The sequence below is a fragment of the Caloenas nicobarica genome, chromosome 2 (assembly GCF_036013445.1).
Source record: "Caloenas nicobarica isolate bCalNic1 chromosome 2, bCalNic1.hap1, whole genome shotgun sequence".
In the NCBI taxonomy this organism is placed as follows: domain Eukaryota; kingdom Metazoa; phylum Chordata; class Aves; order Columbiformes; family Columbidae; genus Caloenas; species Caloenas nicobarica.
Genome location: NC_088246.1, coordinates 64086405 through 64109741, shown reverse-complemented (window position 1 = coordinate 64109741; position 23337 = coordinate 64086405). Strand labels below are relative to the sequence as shown.

The 23337-nt window shown below is 40.1% G+C and overlaps 1 protein-coding gene across 4 annotated transcripts in view; it reads right to left on the bottom strand.

Moving 5' to 3' along the window:
* The window catches only part of COL15A1 (collagen type XV alpha 1 chain), a 136655-nt gene extending 114765 nt beyond the window's left edge, over positions 1–21890 (bottom strand). For all 4 annotated transcript variants that reach the window (XM_065630300.1, XM_065630303.1, XM_065630302.1 and 1 more), the window contains exons 1-2: positions 21743–21890; positions 21499–21581 (exon numbers count right to left, since the gene is read on the bottom strand). In XM_065630300.1, the coding sequence (XP_065486372.1) occupies positions 21499–21581; positions 21743–21753 (94 nt within the window). In that variant the 5' untranslated portion in view covers positions 21754–21890. The remainder of the gene's footprint in view (positions 1–21498; positions 21582–21742) is intronic.
* Positions 21891–23337: the final 1447 nt, after the last annotated feature.

Here is a 23337-nt window from a genome sequence, read left to right as displayed (position 1 = left end):
TCACAGAATCATAAAACGGTTTGGGTTGGAAGGGACCTTAAAGATCCTCCAAACCCCTGCCATGGGCAGGGACACCTTCCACTAGACTGGGTTGCCCAAAGCCCCATCCAGCCTAGCCTTGAACTCTTCCAGGGATGGGGCATCCACAACTTCTCTGGGCAGCCTGTTCCAGTGCCTCACCACCCTCACAGTAAATAACTTTGTAATACCTAATCTAAATATACCCTCTTTCAGTTTAAATCCATTACCCCTTGTCCTATCACCATATGCCCTGTAAAAAGACCCTCCCCATCTTTCCTGTAGGCCCCATTTAGGTACTGGAAGGCTGCTAACTTATTTCCCCGAAAGTAAGACAGGGTCTTATATTAATTTTTGCTCCAAAAGATGCTTACTTTTTTACGTGTATAGCTGCCTGGACACTATTTAAATGGTCTTTTTTTTGAACTTCCTCTGGATCCACTCAAGCAGGTCCATGTCTTTCCCATGGTTAATATTATGCTTCTGAGTATTCTGATTGTAGACTATCATCAGATGATTGAAATGTTGACAGTGACATGCCTTCAGTCTACAAAATTTTGCACCAAATTCGCAATACCTCTATATAGGTGGTTGAAAATGCATTTCTGTAATTTGGAGCTTCTATGTCAGTGGTTCCTATAGGGCTCCTAGCCATTTAAAAAATGTTATATGTGTTCGAAAATTTGTATGTGTTCAGTACACCAGGAAATCCACATTCATCTGTGGAATTCATAGCAATTTTTATAAAACATTCAGAATTATGTTGGACAATGTTTCATTTCTGTGCAGTGAAGCCATCTTTCAAACAGTGTATTGACCTAAATGTGTCAACTTCACGCCAGTGTCTACTGAACATTTCCAACTCAAGCACAGAATGACTGAACCACTCAGTCATATATCACAACAGATTGGTCATACTGCAGTCACTAATGTTGAAAAGAATGTTCACAACAGTCAGTGCTTCCCATCTGCCCTCACTCTTTTCCCTGTGCAGTTGTTGTTTTCAAGGCTGTGCTGGATCTTCATGATGTTACTATGGCCTTACCACACTGCATGCTGGTTTAGGATCCAAGCTAGCAGAAAACTGCAAATACTTAACTCTCTAGTCCTAGTTTTCCAGTGCTTTTGTATTCATTTTAGCGTTCAGCTTGCCTGAATTTTCTTTTCCATCAGTAAATACCATATACAGCTACTCCTGTTACGCAGGTACATAGCTCTGATTTTTTTTTCCTAATTGATGTGAGAAAGAATTTTCTAATGAAGTGAGTTTTCAAAAAAATCCACTGATTGAAGATTTTTAGAAAACATGTTAGTCAATGAACTTCTGCCAAAACAGCAGCATTCTTCCTTTGACAGATCTGACATACTATGTAAACTCAGATACTAAACATAAATCTATAACTGATTCCTTCAATTCAGCTGGATGTCTAGAGTTCATGGCTTCAGCACGGTCCCATAATACAGAATGCCCCAGAGATAGGGACTTCATAGTTTCCGAAGTCCTGCTTTCAGCTCTGCAACAAAAAGCACAGAAGCCCTGAGACTAAGCTGGGACCTGGGAAGACCAATCACTTGGACTAGCAGAACCTGAACTAACCTTGACTTCAAAGTAGGCAGCATGAAAATCTCAAGAGATCTTTCTATCTTGCTCACCTTTGAGGCAGCATCCCAAGAAGACCTGAATCAAATGCTATGAGCTTCTCACATCATGGGGAGGACTTGTATGGCTGGTAGCCCCTCTGAGCTCTCTGTATCTTGTGACTGACACAGAGCTGGGAGCTTGACTCTCAGGAATGACAGCTGAACTGAGAGATGCTAGGACAGGTTTCTAGGGCTCAGTAACATTTCAGAACGTACTGAGGGAAAAAGGGGAGTGTTGAGAAAATTTCAGAGTTTCACTTTACATAAAAAACAAACAAATGAACAAACAAGGAAGAAAGTGTGGACTGGACGATCAGGTAGTTAAGTGGACTGTGAACTGGCTGAAGGAAAGAAGCCAGAGAGTTGAGGTCAATGGGGCAGAGTCTAGTTGGAGACCTGTATCTAGTGGAGTCCCTCAAGGGTTGGTACTGGGACCAGTACTATTCAATATATTCATCAATGACTTGGATGAGGGAATAGAGTGCACTGTCAGCAAGTTTGCTGATGACACAAAACTGGGAGGAGTGGCGGACACACCAGAAGGCTGTGCTGCCATCCAGTGAGACCTAAGACAGGTTAGAAAGTTGGGCGGGGAAAAATTTAATGAAATATAACAAGGGCAAGTGTAGAGTCTTGCATTTGGGCAGGGACAACCCCAGGTTCCAGTATAAGTTGGGGAATGACCTGTTGGAGAGCAGTATAGGGGAAAGGGACCTGGGGGTGCTGGTGGACAGCAGGATGACCATGAGCCAGCACTGTGCCCTTGTGGCCAAGAAGGCCAATGGCATCCTGGGGTGTATTAGAAGTGGGGTGGTTAGTAGGTCGAGAGAGGTTCTCCTTCCCCTCTACTCTGCCCTGGTGAGATCGCATCTGGAATATTGTGTCCAGTTCTGGGCCCCTCAGTTCAAGAAGGATAGGGAACTGCTGGAGAGAGTCCAGCGCAGGGCCACAAAGATGATTAAGGGAGTGGAGCATCTCTCTTATGAGGAAAGGCTGAGGGAGCTGGGTTTCTTTAGCTTGGAGAAGAGGAGACTGAGGGGTCACCTCATTAGTGTTTATAAATATGTAAAGGGTGAGTGTCACAAGGATGGAGCCAGGCTCTTCTCAGTGACAACCAATGATAAGACAAGGGGCAATGGGTACAAACTGGAACACAGGAGGTTCCACTTAAATACAAGAAGAAACTTCTTCACAGTGATGGTGACAGAACACTGGAACAGGCTGCCCAGGGGACTTGTGGAGTCTCCTTCTCTGGAGACATTCAAAACCCACCTGGACGCCTTCCTATGTAACCTCATCTGGGTGTTCCTGCTCCAGCAGGGGGATTGGACTAGATGATCTTTCAAGGTCCCTCTCAATCTCTAACATTCTGTGATTCTGCGAAACAAAATAACAACAAAACCCGACAAATTATTATTGCTATTATTATTTTAAGAGTGTGTCAGAATTGCCTAAGGAATGCAAATGCTGACCTGTACCTAGAGTTATGGCTAAAACTGTAGAAAGCTGATTCTGCAGCTCGCTTTCACTTCTGCAGTCTTTCCAGAATGAAACTTTTAAGCAAGGAAAACACAACCTTTTTAAGCAAGGCAAAGGTATAAGCTAAAAAAAAAAATGTTTAATCATAGCAAGTGTGCTTTGGCCTTGGCATAACTTCAAATGCAATGATATATCCAGGAGTAATTAGACTCAATTTGGTCTGCAATAGAAAGAAAAGAGGTAAATAAAACCCTAGCACAGCCTCAGCAAGTGTCAACATTTTTTCTCTACACCACGAGTCATATGCTGTTAGCAACAAAGAAGACACCTGCTTCCTATCTCACAAGACATGTATTGCTTCAGTCTTCAGCGATTGCTGGTACCCAAAGCAGAGTACAAGAAAATCTGAAATGAGCAGTTTTAGAACAAACTGCCCATAGGGGAACCTAAGTTCTTCAAATCTTGCCAAATCCTTGCATCTTTTCACTGGTCTACTTGTGCCTGGAGGAACTAGAACTGTATTTCTTCCAGAATTTTTAAAATGTCCTTCCTAGCTCTTGCATTCATTTCAGCATTCAGTTCATCTGAACAAACATTATTGTGGGAGAGTGGAAGAACAAAGCCACTTATTAGAACCAGAAAGTTAATTTACTTTAGTAGTAACTGGAGACCCTCTGCTACAACCAAAAAATAATATAAGTTGATGGGTATCCAAAAGAAATTTTCCTTCATTAATGTCTGTAGATCAACTGTTGCTTTCTGTGTCACACTTCTATGTCTTTACTCTGGGTACACAGAGCACCTTTCCTGACAAACATGCTGGCATATAACCAGGAGTCAGAGGTGTTATAGAAACACATAATACAATTTCTGTCTTTACACAATGCATTGCAGTTAACTTTTCTTGAGAAGAGTTACATTCAAGTCCTGCAAAACTGCATTCGCTTGGTTGGAATTCAAAATAATCAGGGAAGGAAAGAAGCCAGTACCAGTACTGAGTTCAGAAAGTGAAGGGTAGCTTCTTTTGAAACGATCTGGACTTCAAAATAAAGTGTCAGTGTTCTACATACACAGAACTATATGTTTAAACAGCTGGCCACAGCATAAAATGCTTTAATGTAGAGAAAGAGCAGGCTGAAAGCAGTTAGAAATAACAGTTTCTCCCTGAACAATCTGGACATTCCTGTATGCAAGCCTAACCTACAGTTTATTAAATGACAATTACAATGGACTTTGTCAGCCTCTTGGCATGAAATAAAGACACTACAAACACAGACAAAACTAATCTCTGAAATACTTCTAGTTTTGCAGTTACAAGGCTGCTGGGCTTTGTCAGACACAGGAAAGAAAACTTCAAACCCTTATTTTTGTCTGCCAGGGAAAGAGATTCTCAAGAAGCACACACTGTTCCAACTTTCAAACTTCTTCTACTGGCCATATTAAAATAACAGAAACAAGGCAGCAAAACTGAAACCAAATAATTGCTAATAAGATGGCAACATGGTTTTCTCTGGATGAAACATCACGAATTTAACTGTAAGCTATGCTTCCCCAAAATCATTATGAGCCCCACACAGCTCTCACTAGGTTTTCTTATAGGTAGTCCTTGTATTAGTTATGACATCAACTACTACTTTTTCATGTCAATAGTTAAAATGGCATAAAAAATCCAGAATATCTGGTTCTCAGTTTTGAGAAATGGGCATATTTTTCCTCAGTGTGTAAATGTAAATAGACCAGTAGAAATATGATGGAGGAGAGAATCCCAGGACCCAGAAAGAATTCATCATTCTCAGTAACAGAGTAACTTCTGGTGTATCTGTAATACAAACTAAAAAAAAAAAAATGCCCACGCTACCATAGGGCCTTCCTCTGCACCACAAAGCCTTGCAAATCTTCCTCTATACCCTAGGTGGAACAAAGTTCAAACGGCACAATTGCACATATTATTATTACTTCTTATAAGATGTCAGAGTAGGACTATCCATTGGGATTTAGATTCCTACCATTCTGCCATTTTATACCAGACAAGAGCTGCTGCTGGCACACGAGTGTTTCTGTGCAACGAAGTCACATAATATGCACAAAATAATAATAAGGCTACATCCCGCAGTGAAAGTCTGGATCAAAAGATCATGCAATGTAGTTATGATTCTCTGTGAGAAAAGGTTAACCACATCATCGATGACGTAACCACTTCACTGCAGTAAAATTCAGGAGAAACTACTCACTATTCTGCATCCAGGCAGATAAGCAAGACACTGCTCTCTTCTGTACATTAAAATCTGAAGGTACCTCATTACAAAGGGGTTCCTTTCCAGAGCAGGGACAGAGATATGACAGTTGTAGGTCTCAGGCACTTAACACCCCCTGCAAAAACAGTGCTAAGAAGCCACAGAAGGCTCTCCCCTTACTCCTTCTTTTGGCAGTTGCCTTTAAACTGAGGATCTTGCCTTTGGTCCTTGCCTATGCTATGCCACAGCTCCAATGCAGCAATGTCCATGTCTAGCCATGTATCCTGCTTATCCAGACCCAGACTTTACCCACAGGCTTGAATTCCTGGCTCGATATAAGACCTGCTCCATTACTGTGGACTTGTGCAATGATTTGGACTCTTGGCTGAACTTGGTTACCACCAACAAATGTAGTCTGCTCATTTTGCTTTGCTGCAGAACTCTGCTCTTGTTGGTAAGGTCACTTATTAATATGGTTGGCTTCCAGATACACGATGTCTCCAGAGTAGCCTGCCTTTAATGCTCCCTGATGGTCTATACCTGCTATCAATAAGAATTGCAGTAACGTCTTCCTGAATATATGTTTAGAGCACAGATGTATTCATCAAATGGCTTATAAGTGAAGAAAAACTATGAATGAAAAAGATTGATCCATGTAATTTGGTGTCAAAGTTTTATTGCACCTGCAGAAACATAAAATGTGTATTCAGATCAATATAACGCCACAAAGAAATTTGTAAGGCAAATGGTTCTTAGTCTTCAAAGCAAGAATTCTGCCAAGTAATTCTTTGTGAGGTTATATAGCAGTGAAAATTTACATTATGAGGAAGACACATAATATTTTATTAATGATTTATATCACAACTGAGACAGGCACAAGTCTTTTTCCACTAGTGATTGATTTCCAGTTTCGTCTGTGCACATTTATTTGTTTCTCAGTTAAAATTACAAGACAGTAGTATAGACAATGAGCGTACACTGGTGCTAGGTTTGATTGCATTTTATGAATTTGTGGTAACTCAGGGAAGAAATATGTGTTTGTTTTCTTTATCTTCCCACATACTCTTCTTTGTTTATTCAAGCCACAATCCTACAACCACTTATGTATACAATTAACTTTTAGCAGCTGAATAAGCCTCAGTTCTAGGAAGGACTTATTGCCCGCTTTAAGTTTTAAATGCACATAAATATTGCAGGGTGGGAACCTTTCATAATGTTCAGTGATTATCCTAAATTAGAGTGCTTTCTACTTTCTGTGACTTATGCACATGTATATAGCAGGAATAACATGGAATCAGAACAATAAATCACAGCTTAGCTCACAAAGTCACTAAAACTGGTATTTTAGGAGTATGGCCCATGTAGGACAGAGTCCTCTGTGTCTGAACTATTTTTTGTACATTTGAGGTACAGAATAGAATCAGAGAATAATTTCAATTGGAAGAAACCCTCAGGATCATCGAGTCCAACCATAATGTAACCTGACTCTAGCACTAAACCATGTCCCTAAGAACCTTGTCTAAATGCCTTTTAAACACCTCCATGGATGGTGACTCCGTCACTTCCTTGGGCAGCCCATTCCAATGCCCGACAATCCCTTCCATGAAGAACGTTTTCCTAATATCCAATCTAAACCTCCCCTGACACAACTTGAAGCCATTCCTCTCGTCCTATCACTTGCAACTTGGGAGAAGAGACCAACAACCTCCATGCTACAACCTCCTTTCAGGTAGTTGTAGACAGCAACAAGGTCTCCCCGCAGCCTCCGTTTCTCCAGGTTAAACAGCCCCTGTTCCTTCAACCGCTCCTCATCAGACTTGTGCTCCAGGCCCCTCACCAGCTTAATTGCCCTTCTCTGAACTCTTTCCAGCAACTCAATATCTTTCTTGTAGTGAGGCGCGCAAAACTGAACACAGTATTCAAGGTGGGGCCTCACCAGCACCGAGTACAGTGGCACAATCCCTTCTCTAGTCCTGCTGGCCACACTATTCCTGATACAAGCCAGGATGCTGTTGGCCTTTTGGGCCACCTGGGCACACTGCTGGCTCATATTCAGCTGGCTGTCGATCAACAGCCCCAGATCCTTTTCTACCAGGCAGCTTTCCAGCCACTCTTCCCCGAGCCTGTAGCGCTACCTGGGGTTGTTGTGACCCAAGTGAAGGACCAAGGACTTGCCCTTGTTAAACCTCATACAATTGGCCTCAGCCCATTGATCCAGCCAGTCCAGATCCCTGCTTATGGCCTTCCTACCCTTCGGTAGATCAACACTCCCGCCCAGCTTGGTGTCATCTGCAAACTTACTAAAGGTGTACTCAATCCACTTGTCCAGATCATTGATAAAGAGATTAAACAGAATGAACCCTGGGGAACACCACTCATGACTGGCTGCCAACTGGATTTGGCTCCGTTCATCACAACTCTTTGGGCCCGGCCATCCCGCCAGTTCTTTATCCATCACAGAGTACACCCATCCAGGCCATGAGCTGCCAATTTCTCCAGGAGAATGCTGTGGTGTCAAAGGCCTTACTGAAGTCTAAGTACACAACATCCACAGCCTTTCCCTCACCTACTAATGGGTCACCTTGTCATAGAAGGAGATCAGGTTGGTCAAACAGGACCTACCTTTCATTAACCCATGTTGACTGGGCCTGATCACATGTTTTTCTTGTATGTGCCATGTGATGTTACTCAAGATCACCCGCTCCATGACGTTCCCCAGCACCGAGGTTAGACTAATAACTGTAGTTCCCCAGATCCTCCTTCTCGCCCTTCTTGTAGATGGGCATCACGTTTGCCAACTTCCAGTCAGCTGGGTCCTCTCCAGTTAGCCAGGATTGCTGACAGTTAATGGAAAGTGGCTTGGTGATCACCTCCGCCAGCTCCCTCAGGACCCTTGCATGTATCCCATCTGGCCCCATAGACTTGTGGGTGTCCAAGTGTTGTAGCAGGTCGCTAACCATTTCCTGTTGGATTATTTAGGCTTCATTCTGCTCCTCATCCCTGTCTGAGTAAGATAGCTTTTTAAAATAATTAACTCCAGGTACCAAATTATGTCTTGAGGGTAGACAGAGAGGAAATTCTCCTCCATCATCTTCTGTATTGCAAAAATCAACATGTATGTAAACAGAACATCAAGAAAAGCAATTGATCTAACGTATTGTATATATCACTCTAGTGATATCATTAATAATTTTGGCAGACAGTTTTTCACTTTCTGCCTTTAGACATTTTTCAATTCTCAGGATCCGATTTTTTTTTGAGAAATACTTCTTGAAATCAGAGACTTCATTTTTTATGTTGAGAGTTTAACTTGTGCAGTGGTAGAAGGACAGTAAATCAGGATCTAATATCATCATAGTCACTGTAGTAACAAGTTTGTTTGTATTAATACAAAGGTACATTCAGCCTCTGTCCCAAACAGCTAAAATCATTATTTCATGGAATTTGCATGGAATGGTTAGGAATTCGGCTCCAGCACCTACATAATTCAAAGCCTATTTAAGTCACTGGAAAGTCTTTCATGGACTTCCGTGGTTGTTGATGCATGTGTCAAATGCTTACTGGATATGCTGTAGTTCTTCATGGTCCCATGATCCCTATACTGGATTTTAATTTCAAATTAAGTTGTAATTTGAGGTTCATTCTGTTGAAAAGAGATTGCTTCATTTCTCTATTCATAGGGTACTGGTCTCTACAATTCTCTACTAGAATGAAGAGAGGAGGATATTTTAGACGTATCAGGATTACTCAGCATCATGCTGCTGAGCAAAAATCTAGTCCATGATGAAACAATACTTAACAGACAACAAGTGAGAAGGTTATTAAGTCCTTCTGAAGCAGTCTACAGCTTCCTCACAAGGAGAGGAGGAATGGTAGGTGCCAATCTCTTCACTTTAGTAACCAGTGACAGAACCTGAGGGAATGGTAGGCAGATGTGCCGGGGGCTTAGACTAGACATTCGGAAAAGGTTCTTCACCCAGAGGGTGGTGGAGCACTGGAACAGGCTCCCCAGGGAGGCAGTCACGAGATTCTCCCTGATCCTTGTGCAGATGCATGAGAATGTGGATAAAAGTGCTGAGTGCCTCCCCACCTCTTCTGTTTTCTGGATGCAAATTCTGCTCCTTCTACATAGTTTGAATCAAAAATGGAAGGGCCAAAAGTTGAGGCACACCGTCATCCCAGCTTCCTCAGTAAGGAAATACCTACCTACCAACCACTTGGATGATGGTGTCACTATAATAGACTGTTTTATTTGACTTTTCCATCATGGATTTCAGTCTGCATTTTTTGTGCTGCCCTGATCTGCATTTAAATATTTATCTATAAAGAAGGGTAAACACAGCAAACTTAAGTATTCAGAAAGGGGGAAAATAATTTCTGTTCATACCTAATAAACACAGGGATAATGTAAGGAATTGCTCAGTTAATATTTTCCAAATACTTTAATGTATGACTGCAGTATTGCAATTATACACAGAATAGATGGTAAGACAGTACTAATGCAGATAATCTAGCTTTCCCCATAGCTGCCTCAGGGATTTGTATCAAATCGTGCATTTACTAGCAAAGTTTTGTTCTGCTGGCTGTATAGAAGCTAAATGAGACACTAACTTCTTCTGAACACTACGGGAATTCTGCAATGTGTATGGAAACATATCTTGAAATAGGATACTTAGGGTACAAGTAACGTCAGTATCCTGTAGAGGTGCTAAGTAAGAATTCATTTAGCATTCATACTGTAAATGCTCAGGAGTGTCTGCATTAACTTCTAGTTGGAGCAGCAGTCTTTTCACACCAGTTATGTATTTTTTTTTCCCCAGAAATAAAAAGCGACTTTGATCAAAATAGAAAAATTTAGTTTTCTGAAGGGTAATAATTGAAGAGAAATTATTAAAACCTCCTTGTTGGACAATTCAAAGCTGATGTGGGCAAAGCAGTTACAGAGCCACCACAATTATGTTATATCTTCTGAAATTCTGTAAGAGAAGTGTAAAAAAGAACTACATTACTTCAGGTCACTAGTGACATATTTATTTTTCCACTGAGAATGCATCCTTTAAATTTTTAAGTATTTTCAGATTTATACTGAACACCACCCCCTAATTTGTCATACCTCTGGGCCAGGAAATTACCATGTGGTACTTATTTGTCAGATTCACATCTCATGATAGATACGTTTCACTGTAAGTGCATCAGGATAACAAGAGAAAACAGCAAAAACACCCAACAAATGAGACAAACCAGCCAACCAAACAAACAACAAATAAACCCAGCACACAGTAAGAAACATACTGTAGAATCAAGGCCTTGATTATATATAAGGCCACCTTAACAGTTTTTTTACTTCAGTCAGGTATTGTTTGTTAGAAACAAATGCAGTTATACACTAATATGTCATGTCATACATTATAGAACTCTAATTAAAAAGTCAGAACTCTTTCAGATAAGTGTTTTTATATTAATACCATTTCACTCAATAACTGGTTGGTTATTTTGATCAAAAGCCAGTTTTTTTCAGCTGGGAAAACTTGCATGTGGCATATACCTTGCCTGTAATTGCATCTGAAAGAAAACTAAAGAGAGAAAGGAAAAAAATCAAACCATGTGTGTTAAACCACATTCACAGCCAGTCTAAAAAGGATTAAATACTTGCTTGTTTTTTTAGAGCAAATGGTAGGAAAGGGTTAGATTCATATATACACACACTTAATGGCAGTAGTCTACTGTGGAGCATTCATTGTAGATGAGTCTTCCTCCTACCGAGTCAAGAGCTATGTTGGTTTGGCAAAGTTTTGAAACAGATGGAACTGGAACAGCTTGTGAAAACCTGGAGAATAAGAAAAACTAACAACTCGGCCCTCTGAGAATAAAAAAGCGTCGTATTCACAGAAGTGATGCAGTGTATTAAGTTATATGCAGTTAACTGAAGTGGGATGGCAGAAATAAAACCCCATACTGTGGAGAGACACTGTTCCCTCACACCTCACACTGTGATGCAGCCAATGGACTGGCAAGGAGGGTTATTGTGTGTGATTCCTAACTTTGATGTTAGGAATTCCAAATATGAGAGAAATCCTAGAAAACCATAGATTTTGAATAATTTTCCCTTCATTTTCTTCACCACTACATACTTTGCTTTGTAGACCACCATATTCACATTGCATCCCTATACTTAAGCTACCAGTACATTTGCTTTGGTTGTCCAAAACAGTCATTTGTATCTTGAAGATGTACCTTCTAATGAAGCATAACAGTACTGAGCCAGAAGTTTTCTATGTGACAGAAAGAAACAGAGAGACAAACACCTGGAGGCTGAAGAACTAGGACAACAGGAATCTTGTAAAATTCACCAAGTACAAATGTAAAATCCTGTGCCAGTCAAGGAAGACGTGTTTGCAAGACTGCAAGCTGAGCAACAGCTCTGGAGAAAAGGACGTAGGGGTCCTGGTAGGCAGCACACTCAACACGAGCCAGCAGCATGCCCAGGCAGCAAAGATTGCCAACAGTAGTGTTGGCTGTAATGACAGGAGTACCACCAATAGCAGGAGGGAAAAAAGTATTCTCCTTTATTTGACACTCATTAGACCACATGTAGAATACTGCATCTGGTTTTGGGACTCCAATAAAAGAAAAACATTGATAAACTGGAGCAGATTGTTGTGGTTTGATTGTGGGGTGACAATAAAACCGTGGCAGGTGTATTGTTAACCCACTTGCCCCTCCCTCTCCCCTGTTCGCCCCTCCCTCTCCCCGCTTCCCACTAAGGACAGGCGATTGGGAGGGAAAGAAGGACAGAGAGAAGAGAGTTGGAAAAATTAAAAATGTTTTACTAATGCTACCAATAAAAATAGAGAAAATAATACAAAATATACAAAACCAATCTTGAAAGTCCCAGCAACTGCTCCGGCAGATGTAGGGCCGGCACCCGAAGTCCTGGACTGGACTCTGCAGCCAACCGGAACTGGCTCGCAAGGACAACTCACAAGGTCCTCTCCCAATGTCAGCCATAAGGAAAAGGGACGAGATCCTCATGATCCCCCACTTTTATATGAAGTAACACGTGAATGGGATGGAATACTTTAGCTGGTCAGCTTTCAGTTCACCTCCTGCCTGCACATCTCACGAGATGCATCATTATCAATTACCTTGCATTCCATTGCTATGTCTACCAAAACACGTCTCTAACTTTCAGGAAAACTGCAGTTAGTAAGAAGACTTTAGCTGACAGGGAAATTCACTAAAAGAGAAACTTGTTTTTAACAAAACCAGGACACAGATTCAGCAGACTGCTACTCTTAAGGCAGACACTCCAATCCTTTAATTATTTCAGTTGCCTTTTACTGGACTTGTCCAGTATCTCCACGTGTCTCCTAAACTAGGAAGTCAGAGCTGGACACAAGTACTCTAGATGTGGCCTCACCACTGAGAGGAAGGGAAGTATCACTTCCTTCATCCTGCTGCCTGTGCTTTTCCAAACACAGCCCAGAGTGCTCTAGGCCTTCTTTGCCACAGGGTACAGTGCTAGCTCATGATCAACTTGTCTGCAAAAACCTCCAAGTCCTTTTCAGCAAGGCTACTTTCCAGCCATTCCTACCCCAGCTTGTACCAGGTTAATCCTTGCTAGGTGCAGGACTTGGTATTTTCCTTTGCTGAACATCAGAAGATTTCTGTCAATACTTTTTTCCAGCCTATCATGGTATCTCTGAATGGCAGCAGAACCATCCCATGTATCAGCTACTCCTCCTAGTTTTCTGTCATCTGCAAACTTGCTGAGGGTGCAGTCTATCACATCAACCATGTTGTTAACGAAGATGTATACTAATGTTGGTCTCAGTGTGCACTACCAAGTACACTAGTAGTAACTGACATCCAGCTGGACTTCATACCACTGATTACACCCCTTCAAAAACATGTAGTTCAGACAGTTGTCAATCCACCTCACTGTACACTAATCTAGTCCATACTTTATGAGTTTATCAATGTGGGTGTTACAGGAGACAGCATTGAAAGTCTTGCACAAGTCAAGACCACAGATATCAACTGTCTTTCTCTCACCCACTGAGCTTGTCATTCCATTACAGAAGGCTATGAGGTTCTCAGGCATGATTTTCCCGTTCACAAATATGTGCTGACTGCTCTTTATCACTTTGTTCTTACAAGGTCTGGAAATGGCTTCCACGATTATGTGCTCCCACACCTTCCCAGGGACTGAGGTGAGCTGATCAGCCCGCAGTTCCCCAGATCCTTCTCCTTGCCCTTCTTGATATTGGCTTCCTTCCTGTCCTCAGGAACCTCTCCTGATCACCAGGATCTTCCAAAGAAAACCAAGAGTCCTATCTTAATTACATCAGCCAGCCTAATGAGCCTTCACGTCAGTTCCTGTGGACTTGCGTATGTCCAACTGATTTTAGTGTTCCATCACTGAGTCCTCCTCAATGGAGGGTAAATCTTCATTGCTCCAGACTTTCCCAGTGGGCTCAGGGGCTCAGTTTCATGAAAGGAAATCCTACCAGTAGAATCCTACCAGAAGAAGCAAGGCGAAGAAGGCATTGAGTACCTCGACTTCCCATGCCCATGTCACTAGGTTCCTTGCCCCATTCAGCAGAAGGTCTACATTTTCTCTAGTCTTCTTTTTGCTGTTGGTACAGCTGTAGAATCCCTTCTTGTTGCTTTTCACATCCCTTGCTAGATTTAATTCTACATGGGCTTTGGCTTTCCTGACCTCATTACTGTACTCTCAGACAGTGTCTCTATATTTCTGTCATGCCACCTGAGCCTGTTTCCGTCTTTTGCATGCTTCCTTTTACTGTTGACTTTAGTCATATGAAACATCACCAGAGATTAATCAGAGTTTGGATGCCACACTGGTTTATGTTCTGAAACTCTTTTGCAGTAAACCCCAGTTACAGGCTGTTCAGAATATCCACACAGCATAGCTAGTGCTTATAGGAAAATTTGTAGCATGTCTTGGAGTAATATACTTTTCTCTCAAGAGTCATAAACTTACTCTTTAGCAGGCAGAAAAAAATTAAAATTATTTCTTAGTAGGTTCTGTTTCCTTGGTTTAGGTGATGCATATCACTTGTAAGAAGGGAACTGGATATAGAATGCAATGAGCAATGACCATACAACATAATGCCCTCTTAGTCATTGACCACCAAAAAGAACAAAAAAAGTCAAAAGCTATGTTTAGCTTTTCAAAGAAGCAGAGTCAGACATCCTGACTGTGTATGGAACTGTGATTTCACAGTTCAGAAGAAGATATGCCACAAATAGGACTGGAAATTAGTGCAGTTATAAGTTACTATGGAAGGAATTAATCACAGCAAAAAGTTAATTCAGTGGCAATAGTGGAGGTAGACCTGGGGTCATAAAACACTGGAGAATCCCAAGCATAGAATGAACTGGCTAAAGCTCATTCTTGTTAATATTCTGTCTTCTATACTGAAGATGAAGCAAAAGACCATGAATGATGGTGCAGTTCAAATTAAAATCTCATCACTGAATCACTATTACCAGCTTCAGGACTCAGTCAATTGAATGTTTGGAAAAAAACATGCTTGAATGCCTCCAGAAACCCCTGATTCTTCTCAGAACCCCTCAGAAAAACTTGGTTCAGACCAAGATCTTCTTTCTCAGATCGGGCTGTAAGACAGGTATTCATTTAAAATACTGCAATGCTTTGGCAGGGCACATTCAGCCCTGTCTGTTGCTTTTTCCAAGGCTGTCTCACCAGAAGGCATCCTGAATAATACATCTGTTGTTTCACACTCCTCATACACAAGTACATTAAAATCAAGGTTTGCCCATTTTCTCATTCTTTGGGAGAATTCTACCTGTGCTCCACTATCTGCAATGTCTGTGACTTCCCATGTTTGGGAACAGGAGCTACCAGAGATGGGAAGATTACATGGATATAATTTACCATAGTCCAAATTACTGGCTAACATTCTTGGTTTATAAACCTGCTGCAATTGTGTGGGTTGACTAAAAGGCAAAAGATTGTTTGGTGACTTAGAAATAGTGGTGGTAAATAGACATCTTCTCTTAAATTGATAACATTAATGACATCTGAAACAAAAGCAATCAGATTTCACCAAACTGCACAATTTGCTGTCTTTTTAGCCAAGGCACATGATGTAAATTGGCAAAGTTACTGCATGAATTTGATCAAATGTGAGTGGACACTATGGGAAAAATACTGAACAAATCCACAGCTCACACACCAAAGGAAATGCAAAGAAATCACAGCCAAAGCCAAATCACTCAGCCAGCCTCCAAAACAAGTGTTTGATTTGGAAAGTAACATGTTAGAATAAGAAATAAGAGATAAGTTCTTTGGAACCCTTTGAATATCCCAAACATAAATAGTGCAATCAAATCTTCCCTTCTGCTGCCTGTTTCTTGAAATGGCAGCTTGCAGCTGAAATCATCTGCTTGAATCAAACAAGCCAAGGCCATTCTTATGTGTACAACACAAACCACTGTGTTCTGCTAACTGCTCCTAGCCACTTAAAGCAGTATTTTTTGTTCTGTCCAGTTATCCATTCCATTCTGTAGCAAGGACAGTAGTTCAGTACCTAACACTAGATTATCAGGGTCAGGCGTGGTCTTTAACATATAAGAAATGAATCACAGTTGAAATATTAAATTGATGCTTGTTAGCAGGTACTACCAGAAGTACCTGCAACCAGCAGTTTTTACACAACAGCTGCTACATAAGACACAAATTGAGTAACAGAGCTGTAGCACAAGGCCGTGAGAAATCTGTGATTGGGCATGGCAGTGCCCCAACAGATGTATATGCAATTAAACACTCAGGAGATCACTAAGACGTCTTTCAAGAAATTCCCTGTGTTGCATTGTCTACAGCTGAGCCAGAACAACATAGAAGGAAAATATTTCAGCATGGCCTTTCTCAGCAGAGCAGGTCCTTCAAACATAATTTTGTGGCAAATGCAAGCACAACTGAGATTCCAGGTTCTATTCAGGTCATGGAAACAACTGCTTACTGCGGGCTTCCAATGTGTCCAGGATGCCTTCAGAGAGGAAATGAAGACAGCTATTATATTATAACGCTATATCCACCCCATCCAGTTTCCTTTTCTGAGGCCTCGAAATGCCCAAAAAAAAAACACCAACAAAAAAACCCACAACCAACCCCCCCTCCAAAAAAACCAAAAAACCAAAAAAACCCCACCAAAATCCACCACCAACAACAAAAACCAGAACAAACAAACATCTGTTGCCTGGTAGAGTAGCCTAGCAAACATGTAGTTTATTGTCCAAGAGAATTAGCATCTGGAGAGTGTTACACAGAAAGCTAATCCATTTAGAATAGTGACAAAATGGAACAAATTAACTAAATCAGGTTTGTTCTACTGGTGTTATCATTCTGTTCAGCTACTCATACAGGTGACCCCAACTGAACCCAGCTGATTTTCTATAGTAAATTAACTACGTTTTGCATGAAAAGGCATTTTATCAACTATGAAATCAGGCCCAGCTTCACATTAAAAACATTCACAACAGCTGGTAACAGCCTGAAGACACCTCTGAAAGGAACACAGTGACTTGTTCAGTTTAGACTCAAGTGCAGTTTGATGGTGTCCAAATGCTCAGTCTAGTACAAGAGAATATAGTGCCATTGAAATTATCTTTATGAAATACTGAAATCCGTACAGACTAGCATTACTGTGTGTTCTGTCTTATGAAAGAATAGACTGAGCCATTCCTATCACCACTTAAGTCAGTGTGATTGTAAATATTTAACACTCAAAGCACATACAGTAATTACTTGATGGAAAAAAGTTTTTAAATGTATATACATATTTCTTTACATTCATTATGTTGGTTCATTGTGGAGTGCAGGCTAGCTGCTTGTATGAATCACACCAGTTGATCAACAGCCAATGAAAGTCAATAATTCAGGATTCCTCCATTAAACTCAGCAGGTCATGAGTGCAAAGTTTATGTCAACAGCCTAATGACAGCCATTCTGTGTACAGAGAGCCAAGGCAAGAGACAAATATTTACTTTATGTAAACTATTGCTGAGCATGTTACTTAGGGCAAGAAAGCGCTGTTCAGCTTGGCTAATAATAAAACCCAGATGTCAATGAGAAATTTGTAAAGCTTCTCTTAGAGCACATAAATATAATACAAACTGCAGAACCACATACATTTAAACTTTGGTTTTTGTTAAGATGTGCACTAATTTGAATGCCAAGAACTGAAAAACACTGATAACTGCCTAGATAGCCTGGAAGAATAAATATGACTTCTGCAAGAGGCTAGAGCAAGTCATATGGAAGACTCTATGATTCAAACTTCAGCAGAGTTAGCATTCAGATTTTATAACTTTAGTTCTGTCCACAATCTGGGTACCAGCATGTGTTCTGAGTGCCTTCTATTCACTAACTTAGTTTGTGGTTGAAGATGCAAAGCAGCCAGGGTAATCAATGTAAATCAAGATACATGATCAGGTGTAATTAAAGGCCAAGTACATGCATCAGATGGCAATACCAGATAGAATAAGACAGACTACACTTTTATGTACAGATAGATACATGTCTAATTGTCATTTGAAGAAAGGAGAAGTGATGAAGTAATTTATTAAGACACCAACATATCTTTAATCTTCCCACACAAACTCAGGTGTAATAGGGTACAATATTTGCACAATTTTCCCGAACACAGGAGAGAAACTGTGAAAGTGTTCCATAGTTCAAGTGACACTGTATTTGGGTGAAGACAAGGCATATTATTTCTTAACTTTTTGCACATGTGCAATGCTAGCTTCAGTGAAAGGGACTAAAATCTTCCAGCACGGTTAGTAAAAATTCAGAATTCTAACTCACGGAAACTGCTGAAATTTCAGAATTCTTGTTCAGTTTCAATCTAAAGCAAGATCCAAGTATTTCTTTGGTGAAATAATGACCAAATCCCATCAATTTGCAGAACATGCAACAGAATTTTAAAATTCAGAATTAAATATTTCAACTTTTCCTTTATATTCTGTCACTACACATACCTTCATCTACAAACTGCATAACTGATATCAGACTTCATTTTGACAATCTAATAGAGGTCATTTTGATCAAAAAAAGGGTTTCAGCTGGTACTATGAATTAGTAACTCATGATCTTAAATATAAGTTTTTAAATACTCTGTTTTATTGTCTGTTCCATTTTACAATGAAAACAGTAGTCAGCATTCTAGGACTTAGAAATGAAAGCAACACTTTTACTGAAACAAAAGTCCCAACATCACACAAGTTCACTAAGAAGTTAAAGTACAACCCAGAAGTTCTCAAACAGTTTCAAAGACTACCATCTGAATTTTCCCCCTATACTTTCCCACCATCCTTACAGTTTGTTTCCTCCTCTGTAGGAACTGTCCATAACTACACGATTTCCTCAAAAAGAACAAGTCTTGGTCAAAACACTTCCTGACAGGAAACTGATCAAAATTTTCTAACTAATCTTTCTACTGTCTCTCACAAAGACATGGCAGAGCTCAAATCCTTTGCTGGAGGGCTGCTGAGGCTTTTTTAATCTGCTCTCTCCACCCTCCCTCTGCAATTTGGCGCTCCCATGGGGAAAACAAGAAGAAAAGGCTATAGCTGTCTAACCACATACCAGTAAGCAAGTTCACTAGATCTCATTGAAGAGGTTGTCTGATTGGTGAAGGCAAAGATAACAGATTTTACTTCTCCAAACTCTCTGAGGGTCACTGCTTTTTCTGCAGGTTTGTAAAAAATAAACTACTTCTTTCCCATGCCTCAGTGAATAACATAGTCCATGAGCAATTTTCTTGACATTATTTAAGCAACTCAAGAACTCATCAAGGTATTTTTTCCTTTTATATATAGCCTGTACAATGGTACAGCAGAAGACACCTGCACTTTTCCTCTAAACCCACATTTGCTCATTCCCAGTTCCTCTTATATAAAAAGGAATTTAGAGGTATAAGTATGTGTTATGGAGAGACAGAGGAGAGGTCAGCCATTAGAAAAACAGCACAGCAATACTCGATGAGCCGAAGAATCCTGGAAAGCAGTAATCTTAAAGGAGAAAATGACAAAACAGACACTGGATAAAGAAAAAGTTTAGCAGCAAAGGACCTGAATACCAGAGGGTCAATTCATCTCCCTGCGTCTCCAAACATTTCCATCCTAAATACACAAATTATTTCTGTGAACTCTGTTACTAAAAGGAACTGTGAGAAAGGAAAAAGAGGCTACTTCTGCAATAGTTAGACTAAAAGATTTGAAGTATATACCTCTTCACTGTTCAGTAGTTACAGAGGTAATTAATATAGTTCATGTATTTGCAACACCAAAAAGAAAGGAAGATTATTGCTATTTCTAGTGCTCAACACCTGATTTCAGGAGATGAAAACATTTAAACCAAACATCAGGAAATATTGCTTATAATATAGTTCAATGTTGTGGAATAGAAAGTGTGAGATCCCTATTATGTCAGGTACATAAAAAATCAGATGTAAAAAAAGTTAGCAAATGTGAGAACAGGAATTTTTTTATTAATGAATAGGGAATAAAATGAATAGGGAAGAATATTAGGCTAGGACAATCATGATGGAACACGTTCCCAGAACAATCTCCAAGTCTCCAGTGATCTAAGGAGACTTACATAATCCTACTTGATCTTCATTCATGATAAGGTTAGGAGTCCTTCCGGCAGTAATAAGATTCTGCACAAGAAAATACTGTCCGGTATCAGTAGGGTACATTTCCTGCTTCCGACTCCTGATCTCACCTTCACAGGTAGGATATTTAAAGAACCAAAGATTTGGGTAATGGAAACTGACATAGATTCACCAAAAAAAGAAATTGTATGTCAAATAAATATTTGCTCATCACTGTGCATGTAGTTTTAATGAGCTTCTGCTTATTAACCAAAATTTGGTTCTCTCCTGTCCAGAGGTTCTCAATCACTACACTGTCATTCATAAGCTCAAGAAAAACATTTTCACCTAATGCAACAGATTTATCCAATGTATATACAATATATTGTATTTCTGTCACTATTCAGACATGTATCAACATTTTCCTCATTCTAATAGCTGGTTCCAGTTTGTTTCCTTAATTAATTATCTGTAATACAGCATTACATATTTCTCATCTGCACTTACAGCATTTGCTAGTAATAACTAATCTGTGGCTTTTTCTCCTACTGAAATAACTACCTAGAACTTTGGCTCTTAAATGCACCATCTATTCTATGGTAGTGTCAGTTAAAAGGAAAAAAACAGCCTGAGTAACATTAAAGTCTTCACATGCAATATCTGCTTCACTTCAATAATTCTAATGTTCCTATCACATAGTTATCTAGGGGTCATTTACATGACAAATTCAGACTATTTTTCTAAGATAGTAAAAAACATCTTTTTGACATAAGTATCATTGCTCTTAATGAAAAAATAATACATGAAACGTTTTCACTTTTCTCAAAATTACATGTAAGCCTTTAAATCAATGTTCTCTCTCTTAAGTTAAATCTGAGGCTATGTCTTCAGAGATGCTGAGGGATTTGGCTCTGTTGCAAGAACATATGATCTGCAATTACAGAAAGACTTTTCACTGAACATCCATAAAGACGAGGCTGGTAAAACTAAACATTTAACTCCATAGATCTGAAAATCATAATTTGCTCAGACACTTACCAGGAGAAATCTCTATGCACTGCAACAAGCATCACATCTTTGCACCCAGACCGTGACGGGCACATTCCTGACATCTCCAGAGTGACACATACTTCTATCCTAATTTCTTTCTGTTACCTTTCTCTGATGTGATACACCCAAAACTATTACATATTCTCCATTTATTTGAAGTAGTTGAAGTAGTTTCTGTTGATTATTACACTCTGAAGAAATATTGAGAGAGCAGGCAGCAGGGAAACCAGCATATTTGTTTTCACTTTTCCAGAATGAATGGCAATTTAAGCTCTTAACTTGCAGCAGCTTCCCTATGTGAAATGAAGAACAGTAAACAGCAGAGAAAATTAAGATCCAAAATGTAGAGTCTCTTTCCGTGTTAGGAAAGTGTATCTTAAAGTTAACCCTTAGTCTCAACTTACAGACATGATTTGGAGAAGTCTTACCTTCTATAATCTCAGCTGCTGAGCCATCACAGATTGACAAGCCAAAGAGCAGTAGCAGCAAATCCCAGGTCCACCAGGCATGCCTGGAGCAGGTGTGCCAAAAAAAAAAAAAAAAAACCAATGAGGCGGTGAGGGGGTGTTTTTGAAAAGAGTGAGACCAAAGGGTGTAATACAGAAGCACAAGGGCAAAAAACATTAAAAAAATAAAAAATAAAAAGTAAAATTTAGAAGTGAGAGTCCTTACCGTGAGAGCATTTTTTGAAAGTCAGCTGAAAGACCTCAAGTGAGGAAAAAGTTCAGTGCACATGAGTTTTATGCTTATGAAAATAAGAAGTTAATAAAACTGGAGCCTGCTGTTTCTCCTCCAACGTTCAGACACAAGTGGAACAAAGGCAGCTCTCAGGCTCTCTGTGTGACTCACTGCAATTCAGTGCTCCAGCACTGAAATCTGACTCCATGTAGACTTTCCTGTCAGACCACTGCTGAAAACTTCCTACTTTATTTATTGATGGACATCTCTTACTGCTCTACATCATCCCAACATTGTCATTCTCCAGTCTTGTCTTTAACTGCAGTGTACCTTGACAGGTAGCAGCACAGCTTCTCCAGCTTCCCTTCCCCCCCACTGCCCACTCCCATAACTTCCACTTATCCAATAAAACACAACCTCCATCATCTTTCCATCCAGCATTATACAGCCAATGATATACATTCTTATACGGAATAGGATATTTCCCTGGCAATTTTAACCAAACTTTAACAGAAACAAATTTTAAGATATGAGCAGGACAGAGCAGTCACAGTTAAATTGCACCATATACCTGGGAGCTGTACTGTTTTACAGAGTTTCTGCCACCTACACTGACATTTGGAACCACACCCTTTCCTCTTACAAATTCTCGAAGTCTAATACTCCTATTTACAAATATTTACATCCTGTATGTAGATTAAGAGTGTGTATATGCCTCAGTAGCTGTACATATATGTGTCTGTTATAGAGATTCTGTAGCTAAGTATTTCTAATAGTTTCCATTAAAAGTGTTATTTCACCCCTCCCTCCTGACTTCATGAAAAGCCTTTTTTCCACATGTAGTTCTTCAAAGCCAATTTTTGCTCAAGGAAGAATTTTTGGAAGAATAAACTTGAGATTAATCAGAAAATTTTTAAGTCATGAGATTTTTGACAGTCTGCAATTGACACTTTTTGACTGGGACAGGAGGGAGACTGCAAAGCATTTCATGTGGGAAGAGATCAGTGGGCTCTTGGTAGATCTAGGCTGGAAGGTGCTGAAGATCACTTTCAGAGATTTGAAACTAAAAAAGGATTTTCCTAGGATTGGGTGTCGGAGACAGAGAGAAGTTTTTTACAGTAATAAAAAGACAATCCCAAGCAATAAACAGAATTGAGAAGAACTTCATTCCATCGTGAATAACATGCTTGAGTTTGGGGGTTTTGCTTTGTTTAGTATTTTTGGGGAGACTGGGGAGGTGGGAGGTGTTTGTTTGTTTGTTTTAATTTAATAAGGAAATACAGAGGTTAGGGGTCTACAAGCTAGAATCTTAATTCTGCCCCAGACTCCTCTTTTAGGTTAGAAACCACAACAGGTCAGCTCTCTTCAGACTTTTTAGCAGGGCCTGTTACAACAGGACATGGGATAATGGTTTTAAACTAAAGGAGGGGAGAGTCAGGCTAGACATGAGGAAGAAATGTTTTACAATGAGAGTGGTAAAATACTGGAACAGGTTGCCCACAGAGGTGGGTAGACGGTCCACCCCTGGAAACAATCAAGGCCGGGCTGGGCAGGGCTCTGAGCATCCTGATCTAGTTGAAGATGTCCCT